The following is an 11,263-nucleotide window of genomic DNA, read 5'->3' as shown; positions in this document are numbered from 1 at the left end:
TTGCCATTTTCTACTCCAATTCATTTTACAGATGAGGAAACTGAGGCAGACCAGGTGAAGTGGCTGTCCAGGGTCACATGGCTAATAAATGTCTGAGGTTGGATTTAAATTCAGCAAGATGAATCTTCTTGAGTCCAAGCCCAGCATTCTATCCACTGAGCTGCCCAGCTGCCCTTGTGTTAATAGTATGCAATTAGTCTTCTTCTATTGTTCTCTTCTTCCTGCTCTTCTTTCTCCTTCTCCTCCTCTTGTTCTTCCTCCTCCTCCACCTCTTCCTCTTCCTCCTGCTCTTCCTCCTCCACTTCCTCCTGCTCTTCCTCTTCTTCCTACTCCTTCTCCTGCTCTTCCTCCTCCTGCTCCTCCTCCTCCTCTTCTTCCTTCTCCTGCTCCTTCTCTTGTTCTTCCTCCTCCTCCTCCTCCTGCTCTTCCTCCTTCTTTCTTCCTCCTTCTCCCCCTCCTCTCTCTCCTCTTTTCATTTTCTTTGACCAGTTCTCTATTGGGCAGTGTTTTTTGCTTCTGTATGCTTGTTAGTTGGACCTTTGGTTATTTAATTTTAGTGTTTTCAGCCCCTTAATGCTGTACACATTGATGAATATCTTTTTGTTCATGTACTTTCTCTATGTTTTAAAACTGTTCATAACATTGCCAAGAGGTTGGACCTGGAATTTGTAAGCAATTTCAAGTTATAACACTGTGTTAAATGTGTCAGAGCTCTCTGGTCCTTGTTTGACAAGGTTTCTCTCTTTATAGATTCCTCTTTTTGGATCCAAGTCTTTTGGCCGGAGAAGCCCAGATGGACCAGCACTGAGCAAAGCTGAATTTGTTGAGAAAGTTCGTCAGAGCAACCAGGCCTGTCAGGATGGAGATTTCAACACGGCCATTGTCCTGTATAATGAGGCCCTTGCTGTGGACCCTCAGAACTGTATCTTGTACAGTAATAGGTCTGCAGCTTACCTGAAAATCCAGGAATATCATAAAGCCCTGGATGATGCAATCAAAGCCCGACTTCTAAATCCCAAATGGCCAAAGGTAGGAATCTCATTTATATGCAGAGAACTCTGATATGTTTATAGTCTTTTTCATGTAAAATTTTGTTGAATATGAAAAGCCATTAAATTTTTGATAGTTTCCATTCAGTGGACGATGTGATGATTTTATTTAGTTATGATGAATAAATTCCTTGTCTGTATCTTGAAACATTGTATTTTTTACAGAGGTTAATTTTTGTTGATGTAGTTATAATTTTTCTTACTTTTTCTTATTTTCTTGGAAACCTGTTTTTCCTGTTTTGGATTAGGGTCTTGGATCCAACCTTTTGGAAATCTATATGATGACCATGCTTTTCTCTCAGAACATAGAATAACTAATTCTCATCTGCTTGTTGATAATTTTATTCTCCATATTTTAAAATGATGTTACTTGAGTGAAACTATCTCTTATAACTAAATCGCCATAATCATCTGGATACCAGCCAGAAAACAAAACAATCTCTCTTTGGCATGTACTTTATTTTCAGTAGAATTCTATATCTTTGCTTGGCTTTCTTGTTTTATTTTTTAAACAATTTCCTAGTACTAGACAAAAGTCTGCTCAAGTTTTATTTTGTTGTAGGTCATGAAACCATTTGGAGAAACTTACGTTTCATTCTAGATGTATCATGAATGTTAATACAAATTTAAAAATATACCTTTTAATTTCTATTTTTCATTTTTGCACTATAAACATTTTTCCTTTCCTTTGCTTTCTCAGAAATCCATCTCATAAACAAAGAATATTTTTTTTAGAGAAAAAGTGGAAGAAGAGAAAAAAATCAGCAAATGTGATGCTATGTTCCACACCTTTGGATCATACAGCTCTTCAAAATGATGGGGTGGGATTCTGTTCTCATAGTTCTTCTTTGGGACCATGCTTTTTATTTATAGTGTTGTTTTGTGCTTGTTGATCTTTCTATTTATGTTATAATATTATACATATTTTATAGACAATATATTTGATAGGCTTTTCAGTGTCTCATCAGGAGCCTGTGGCATTGCTCTATTATTGTTGTTATTATCATTTTAGTCCTTCTGCGGTATTTCAAGTATTTTTTTTCCATGAGTTGTTACAGTAGTATATAATTCTTGATAGGTTTTTTTTTTAACAAAAATTTATAGAATAAAATATAGAAACTTAAAATCTCCATAGTACCTTTCCTCTTCAGGTATAAATTAGTAGAATTAATTTATCAAGAGTTTGGGGATCACTTATCCTTTATAAAGAATAATAAACTTTTATATTTGTAGAGAGATATGACATGATGACAGATGAGGCAACTCAAACTCAGAGATTGTGACAGGTTCAAGGTCACAGGTCACAAGAGGGCAGTAACAGAACTAGAAGCCTGGAGCTCTTTCTGGACATATTTTAAATTAAGGGATTCTACTGATAACCTCATCAGCTTCCAGGAGCTTAACTATCATCTTCATAAGATGATCCATAGACTCATAACTGTGTGTGTATGTGAGATACACCTGCATATATACACACACCTGTGCAGTGCACCCCCAGATATGTGTAGACATATGGATATATCTTTAATATCTTTAATAGTACATGACTATACGTATACCTTTCTCTGTACCTATATCCATCTATCCATCTGTCTCTAGTTTCTTCCTGGAGGTTCAATCCGCCATTACCAAATGCTGATTGGATATTTCCACCTGGATGTCATGGGCACACCTCAGACTCAGCATGTTTCAGATCTCGGTAGCTTTCCTCCTGAGCTCCTCCATCTCCCAGAGATGCAGGTTTGCAGCCCTGATACTCGCCCCCTCTCAGCCCCCAGGTTCACACAGCATTATCCTCCACTCTTCACCCTCCCTCACTTTTTTTCACCTTGCTTGTCCCTCATTTGTCAGCTCTTCTTCCACCATATCCACATCTGACACCTCTCTACTTCCATGGGGACTACTTTTGTTTACCCTCAGAGTCCCACCCAGATTATGGCTCTCCCTCCCTCCAGTCTATCCTACATCCTCACTTTCCTTAGGAGCCCATCTGACCAGACTTCTCTATCAGTCAACCCCTGAGGCTCCCAGTTGCTTTTAGGCTAAGGTACGACTCTCCCGTTTTGCTTTTACAGCCCTTCCCAGGCTGGCCCCAATCTCTCTTTCTAGCCCTCCCTCTGTGGTCCAGCTAAACAGGCCTCTGCTCCTTCCACATCCCAGGCCCTTTCTCATCTCTGCGCCCTTGTGTTGGCTGTCCCCCATATGTGAACTGCCCCCTCCTCCCCTTCACCTGGAGAGTTCCTTTCTTCCTTTAAGATTCAACTCAAGCACTGTTTTCTGCACAAAGCCCACCTTGGTTCCTCCCTCTTTTGAGGGAGTTTATTTACTTGTTAGGTTATAGCCAACTCTTTGAGATCCCCATGGGGCATAGCATGTCCGGCCTTCTGTCCTCTGCTATGTCCTGAGTCTGCCCAAGCTCTTGTTCTTTGCTCCCATGACAAAATCTAGTATCTCAAACAGAGAAGCTAAAAAGTTTTCCATTCTTTAGTAGGTCTGGAATCAAGGGTGCCAGGGAGCTTTCTGCTCTGAGGGCCACTGGTTTGGGGCAGAATTTCACCTTATTTCTTCTTAGTGGCAGTCGAGTTATTCAGAAACTTCTGAGGAATTAGCAACAAGCAGGCAAGGGAGTTCCACCGAGACAAGAGTGAATATGAGTGTGTGTGAATAGGGACTGGAACTCCCTCAATTAGTGCAGGTTGGCCCCTTGGTAACATTTCCTGAGACTTGCCTAGTCCTGAGAGGTTCAGTCATTTAGCCGGGATGGGTCAGAGGAGGGTTCCTGGCTTCCGGGTCAGCTCTCCACTATCACTGGGGTTTTATCCATTTCTATAGTAAACAAAACCTAATTGTCTCTCATTTCTAATTTTGTAGGTTGTCGTGCTATTTTTCAATTGATGTTTGGGAATAAGCAGCATATTCTTGTTAACAGTTAGTTATTTTGAATGTTCATTAATTATTCATGATTTTATAAGAGACCAAGAATCACTGGACATGGGATTTCCTCTCTAAGGGAAACTCTCAGCTGAGGAAATTCGGCGCAGCTTAGAGAATTGCTCAAGTCATTGAGAGGGGAAGGGACTTGTCCAGAGACACCCAACCAGGGGTGAGAGGTGACCCCTTCAGGCTGGGTCTTCTGGACTCTGTCTCACCCCTCCCACCGCCCCATGTTATGGAGCAGTAGCTTTGGATGTCTTTGAAACTTAGCTTGACTTTTAGTAATCATCTCTCCTTGGCAAATGTAATGTTTGGGGCTTTTTTTTTTTTAAGTTGCTGAAGTTTAGAGTTTGTCTCCACTTTAGTAGCTGAGAGTTTCTGCCTTGTCCAGTCAGAGTGGGTATGCACAAAGAAGTCTTTGTTCCGTCTTTGTTTAAGACGGAGTGGGTTTTCTTATTACTCAGTGTGACTGGCAGCTCTTCTACTGGGTCCCCTGCAGGGCCTGGGGGATTTTGTTCTTTTTAATTTGTTATTTTACTACTGTTGGTCTAAGAGGAAAATAGCTATTTTTTGGGGGGAGAGGAATTTTTCCCATAAATATCAAACTGAGGTAATGTCAGAGTCTGTTTCCATGGAAACTAATGGCCTGCATGGTATAACTGGCTTCTTTAAGATGGGCACCGTGTCCTTAGGAAGTGATTCAGGAAGTCTAGCTCACAAAGGAAGTCCGGAACTTGAGGAAACAAGAACTCGGCCATGGACGTGAGCCTTCTTCAGGTGACTGACTTTCTGAGACAATTTGCTTTTTTAGTGTCCTGCTTGCAGTAAGTTGCTACCCATGTTTTTATAAGGTTGTTAAGGCATAAATACAAAAGCATGTTGAGAAATGTCTGGTGAAGTCATGCCTTTAACTAATTTCCCTGGGCTATGTGATTGCCACTAGGGAGCATACTTTCGTGGCTTGAAGTAAAACGAGAAGACATTTTTTGGATAATTTACACTTGAAAGTGACAGTACTTTTCATGGCACTTTCTGGTTTTTGTACTTTGAAAGATTCCTCTCAGGACATTCATTTCACCACTCAGGCAGTATGTGAAATGGAAATGACATAATCCCAACCCAGTCTCAAGCCCAGCTGATTTCTGCAAGGACAGCCCTGCCCACAGAGAGATACAGCTCCTGGTGGGCAAGAAAACTTGGACCTTTCAGTGCTACAAACTTGCTTTAGTTTGGGAGAAACTTCTGGAGAAGCAGGGAAAGAATCCATGGCCATTGGCAAGAGAGAAGGCAAATTCTGGGACCATGGATAGGAGCCTTCCCAAAGCCACAGGTGTGTGGAGAAGCTGGCCCCAGAGGCTCCTCGACTTCCAGCACCTGGAGACCGATGCCGAGGGGGGACTCCAGCTAAGGGGTGCAATAGAGTACCAGAGCTGGGGTCGGAAAGGCTCAACCTCCAGTCTGGCCTCATTCACTTCTAGCTGTGTGACCGTGGGCAAGCCACTTTACCTCTGTTTGCCTCAGGCTCCACATCTGTAAAATGGGGTAATCATAGCCCCCCACCCGACAGGGTTTCTGTGATGATAAAATGGGGTATCTGTAAAGCACTTTGCCAACCTTAAAATGCTCTATTATTACTAGCTGTAGTTATAATTATTATTCCCGATGAGATCATTCTCTCCTTGGTTGAACTGAGATTTTATCTTGTTCCCAAGTCAAAGAACACATTTCCTCTGGTAGAATCTTGTTTCCCTGATTTATGGAACCTCCCCAATTCCTGTTCACTGATTACTTTGAGAGAGAGGTTGATTAGGCCTCTGTGATCGCCTGCGTCTAACCACATTTGGTAGGAGATGGATGGCTAAGCTAGCCAGAGCAACTCAACTGATTGGGGAAAGCGTCTTTTATTTTGGACTGCTAAAAGAGCATATTCAAACTATGGTCGCTAGGGATAATTCCAGAGATAGGACCCTGACACCGGCTCAGTCCTGCTGGCCCCTTCTCTGCAAAGCTGGCCCAGAGCCTTCTCCCAGTCTCCTGGCTAAAGGCAGGTGATTTGGAGGAGGACAGAGTTCTCGAGAGGTTTGCCACCCAAGGGAAAAAGTGCAGCGGGCAGCAGCAGGCATCGAGGATAGACGGGCAAGGGAGGTTTGTTTTTAAGATGGGGAAACATGGGCAAAGTTGTAGGCTCAGGGAATCCTCCTCTAGGATTGGTGAGTGAGTAGGACTAGGGGCAGTTTGCTGGGGAAGATAGTCGGACCAAGGCCAAAGCTGCTCACCCAGGGGCCCGCCTTGGAGATGAGAAGGGCCACCAGGTCATGTGAGAAGGGAGGGGAGGGACACCTGGTGAGGTGAGAGGAGGCCCAGGGGAGCGCCCGAGGCAGCTCTTGGCCAGTGGCCTCCACCTGCCCAGGAAAGTGTCAGGCAAGGTTCGGGCTAAAGGTCGGGGAGGTGGGAAAGCTGCTTTGTTACCTATGGCCTGGTTGTGTCAGAGATCATGGGGGAGGGGGATTAGCTTTGGGGGGGAAACTGGGGGGGTTGGGAATGTGAGAGGGAGTATCTGAGCAATATCAACTCAGTCATCAAAATGCAGAGGGTTGGATGGGCTGGAAGTCCAGGAAGTAAGTTAATCTTTGAGGAAGGAGTTCTGGGGGGAAAGGTCTTGATGTTCAAACTGGTGGTGGGGGGTGTGAGTGTGTGTATGTGACTGTGTGTGTGTGTGCAGGACCCTCAGGCTGGGTCCTTTTCTCCCTCTCTCTTCCCTCACTTGCTGATTTCATCAGTTCCCATGAATTCTGGGACCTCTTCAGGCTGATCTTAGATGTGTCCTTCCTCCCCCAGAGCCTCCCCTGCTCCTCCCTTCCCGGTCCCTGGAGGGGCCGCCCCCAGGATCCCAATCCTGGAGTCATCCAGCTTGCAGCATTTTCCTCCTGTGCCCCTCGGGCCTTGCCTGCCCTGGCCTCCTTCCTCATCACCTTCCAACTGGATTAGTGCCGGGGCTGCTGGGGGAGGGGAGAGGGGCACCTGCCTCCTTAAGTATAGTTCTGACCACATCAGCCCCTTCAGCCTCTGTGAACTCCAGGGGCTTCCGATCACCTCCAGTGTCAAAAACAAAGGTACCCCAAGCCCTCCTGTTGCCTTCTTACCCTGCCTCCTGCTGTCTCAGCATCCTTCCAGCCTGGACACTGGACAGCCATTTTCTAGTCTCCAGCCGGGCCCTGGGATTCCCCCCCCCCACCCCAATCCTTTTCCCCATCCTTGCCTCCTGGCTTCCTTCAGGTTCTGGCCCGACTCACTTTCTCCAGGAAGCCTCCCCTCTTTTAATCATTTCCTGGTTGTCCTGCCTTTGGCTCGTTGGTACCCATTTTTTGGTTTATTTTCTCCCCCAATGGATTGTGAGTGACTCCGGAGGAAGGAAGGTCTTTGGCTCCTTTTGTATCCCCAGTGGTGACACATAGTAGGTGCTTGATGAATGTTCAGTGACTGTGTCTCTCACCCCCACACGACATGCATGTCTCTGCATGTATTTATGCAGATAGGGATGAGGATGGGTGCTGAAGCTGTGGTTTCAGCCTAGTAGGGGACCCCCCCCATGTCTCTGTGACAGAGACTATTTTGTGTGGATTGGCGCCTTGCATGATGTTCAGGAAAGAGAGAGAGCAGGATGCATGGAGAGACCCATGAGCAGCTGACTCAGTGTCCCCTGTCCGGGAGGGTTAGAGGTGGAACCCAGAGCTCTCCCTACTTCCCAAAGTAATTGGGGAGACTGCGGAGGCTTCATGTAGAAAGTGGCACCTGAGCTTCAGTTTGATTTTCGGAGATGGAAGAGAGGGAGTGCACGGACAGAACAATTAACAGACTTTATCTGCAACATGGACATTGCTCTTTTTGGGGCCATTTCCTCTTTTGCACAGTTCCATCAGATAATCACCAAAGTCCTGTGACTCCTCGGCATAAGTGAACTTAAGAAACCTGCTGGGATCATTGTGATCACCATGTTTTCAAAAAAAATTCTAGAAATGAATGCAAGTGTCAAGATAAACTGAAGTGCTAGCAGAGGTTTGAATCCACTGAGTTTGTAACAATAATTTCCTTATCTGTTGCTGCTTGGAACTTTGAAAGATTCCTAGGTTTTTAATATTAAAACATGTTTTCCGATTGGACAGTAGAGGGAGCTACCAGAATGAGTTTGTATTAGTTTCTTGTGCTATGTTTCTTGACCTGGAATTCCCAGTAATTTTTAGTACTATGTGACGGGTTTAATGATGGATTTACACAATCACAAGTCATGTGGAAGACTGTGGAAAAGCATCATTTACTGATATCTTAGGTGAAGGAAAACATTCTCCACTTCTTCCGTGCCCTGAAGAAAGTACAAAGGAGCATGGGAATGTAAGTCAAATGTCTTCTTGGGAAGGAGATCACACCCTGTATTAGCCAAGGAGAGGTGCTCTGTCTGGGCAGTAAAAAAGGATGGTAGGTAATTGGATATTGCTTGATCTTAGTCCATTGTGATGGCAAGAGAAATTCACAAATATTTCATAATGGCTTTCTATTTATATCAGCCATTAAAATAATTCAAAAAATCAATTCCCCTTTGTTTCATAGGAAAGCATGGCAGGTTTTTACCTTTGTGTAAGTGGAAGAAGTAGATAAAACAACTTTAAAACCGTGTCCCTGGTGTTTCAGAGGTTCTCTACAGTATTGTCAGACTTAGTGAACTAATAACTGTTCTCATTTGGTCCATGCTTTCCCTTCCTCCACTTTTGTTATCAGTCTCGGGTAATTTGCTGGAGGTCTAGCAGCTGGCTTCATGTTACGTCACTAACTTGTGACTGAGCGGGTGGCGGAAGGCAGTCCCTTTTTGTGTGGGATGGCCATCTTTCCACCATTCCTGTATGCTTCTATTTCCTGAATATTATGCAAATTAGGGAATGTATAGGACATTCTGTTAGTGTCCTTCTCTTCCCCATCGGCCACGTTCCAGGATGAGGGACTAGCTGATGAAGGGCTCCTGCAGGGAGGAGAGCTCTGGGGCCCATCCAGCCTTGATGTTCCCTAGCCCCAAGTTTGGTTTCCTTGTTTCCTCATCATTGGTTGCATGACTTGAATATAATTTAGCAATGTGTTGTGTGGTCTCCATTACTTTGATCCCCCACATAGTGGCTGTGGGTATTACATGTACCAGGAAAGGGAGGTGAGGGGGTGAAGAAATCCAATTCATTCTCATACTGCTGGCATTTTAAGTATGGGCTGGATGTGAAGCACCTGGGGTTGTAAAGATAGAATGAAACAACCTTTGCCTTTAGGGCATTTACCTGCCATTGGGGAGATTCAAAAGGTAAGATTAAGAAATCTTCTATAGGAAGAAGCACCTCTTCTGTCAAAGGAGTCCTTTCCCAGCCACCACTTCTGGTTCTTTCAACTCTCAGTTTAAGGTTTGAACTTTCCTGTGGGTGGCTGAGTTAGTTTGGACACAGAAGTTATTAGAGTTGAAGAGAGAAATGAACTGGGGGGCCACGTTCGAGGATGAGAGCAGGGCTGAAGGTAGACAGGAATGGGGTGAGCCAAGTGCTGAATCCATTGACCAAGGTACCAGCAGCCCAATGATCTGCAGGTTGATTCCCAAGGAGAAGATGCTGGCAGTGGGTTGTAAGAAGTACAGCCTGGCAGGATCTTTGTTTAGGGGCACTGGGAAAGATGAAGAGGATTTGTGGGTAAGAGCAGAATCCGAGGGTGGAATGGTAGCATGAGGAAAGGGCCTGAAGTTTAGGAAGGTGGAATTTCAGGAGATAGGAGATGGAAGGAAGGAACAGGTGAAGTGGCCTTTCTTCCAGGCCAGATGGTGGGTCTGAATTATAGAGATTAGTGGAACAGAAGATGAGAATTTTCTAGCCACAGGAGGACTGCCGAGGAAGTAGGATCTTGTAGCTTAAATAGGCCGGCCTCAGGGTTCCAGTTAGACTTCTGGGGCCCCTCTGCCCCTGCAGATGGCATCTTCTCTGTGTGACCTTCAGATGATCACTTTGTGGGTTGGAGGCCTCTGTATTTTCTGGCTCCACAGGAGACAGGTGGACAGAGTCTTTGTTATATGGTATGGATTTTCTAGAGAAATATAACTACTTTTCCCTGTACAACCTTCTAAGCACCACAGTTCCATTTAGCCATTGAGTATTAGATTTGCTTTTAGATAGGAATATTTACTTAAAAACTATAGTCAGAGCAAATATGCAAACGTTTCTCTCGGCACCTTGTGGAGTAATCCCCTTCTTCCACCAACTCTGTCTCTAGGGAAGGGAATTAGGTACACATCTTAATTTACTTCGCACATAGCATATGAGCTCCACCAAATTCAAGTTCAGAGCTTGCTTCTTGAGTTCATGATTTCCCAGGGCTTCCCTGCAGGCCTGCCTGCAACATTTGACTTCTTCCTGGGTTTGGAACTCCACTGTCTACACCTGAACTGAAAGGACAGAATCTCAATTCCTCCATGGAGGGTGCGGACCTCAGACCGTCTTCCTTATCAAATGGTGTTGCTTGTTAGGAGTGACTGAGCTCTTTACTCCTGGACACCATAGGAAAAGAGGACAAAATGCAGCCAGTTCTGACTCTGCAGCCTAAGGAAAGGGGCTGCTCCCAACTGTGTGACTGATGTAGACTGGGACGTGGTCTTTTTTTCTCCCATAACAGATCCCTGATGTCTTCCATTTGGGAGCCTACATCTTAGGTTCTCCGGGCTAGGGCCAAATATGTTGGTGCGTGTTATGTCAAAGTAAGAGCCAATAACCTTCTATATGTGATATCAGTGAAAAAACTGGTATAATTGGAAATCCTTTCCCCCTGCCCTCTCCCTACCCCCCCTGCAAGACCCTGAAAGGCAGTAGACCTAAGGCCAGAAGGAGGAATCTATAGGGCAGATGAGAATGAGACCTGAAACTAAATAGGGTTATCATACAATCATAGATTTCAAGTTGTAAAGTGAATAAATAACTTTTTTCTCTTTAAATTTATTAATCTGCAGCAGGGTCATATATTGTATATTCCTTTATTTTACAGTTATTAAGTGTTTCTGTGATTTGTTCTTTGAGCCACTTGTTTGTTATTTAGGATTTCATTTTGAAGCCCCATTTAGGGGTGGTACCTGAACTAATTTCTATATTTATTGTGTTATGGTCTATTATGAATGTATTAACTATTTTTGGCTTTTTACATCTGTTTGCACTATCTCTGTGCCCTAATAGGGGATCAGATTTTGTAAAAATTCCTTGTAGTGGTGAGAAATA

At 44.3% G+C, this 11,263-nt stretch overlaps 1 protein-coding gene across 1 annotated transcript in view; it reads left to right on the top strand.

The window, feature by feature from the left end:
• The first annotated feature begins 520 nt into the window (after positions 1 to 520).
• TTC28 (tetratricopeptide repeat domain 28) overlaps positions 521 to 11,263 on the top strand; it is a 509,780-nt gene continuing 499,037 nt past the window's right edge. The window contains exons 1-2 of the mRNA XM_031948792.1: positions 521 to 526; positions 751 to 1,029. Coding sequence (XP_031804652.1) covers positions 521 to 526; positions 751 to 1,029 — 285 coding nt within the window. The remainder of the gene's footprint in view (positions 527 to 750; positions 1,030 to 11,263) is intronic.

The sequence above is a fragment of the Sarcophilus harrisii genome, chromosome 1 (genome assembly GCF_902635505.1).
Source record: "Sarcophilus harrisii chromosome 1, mSarHar1.11, whole genome shotgun sequence".
In the NCBI taxonomy this organism is placed as follows: domain Eukaryota; kingdom Metazoa; phylum Chordata; class Mammalia; order Dasyuromorphia; family Dasyuridae; genus Sarcophilus; species Sarcophilus harrisii.
This window is presented reverse-complemented; position numbering and strand designations above follow the sequence as displayed.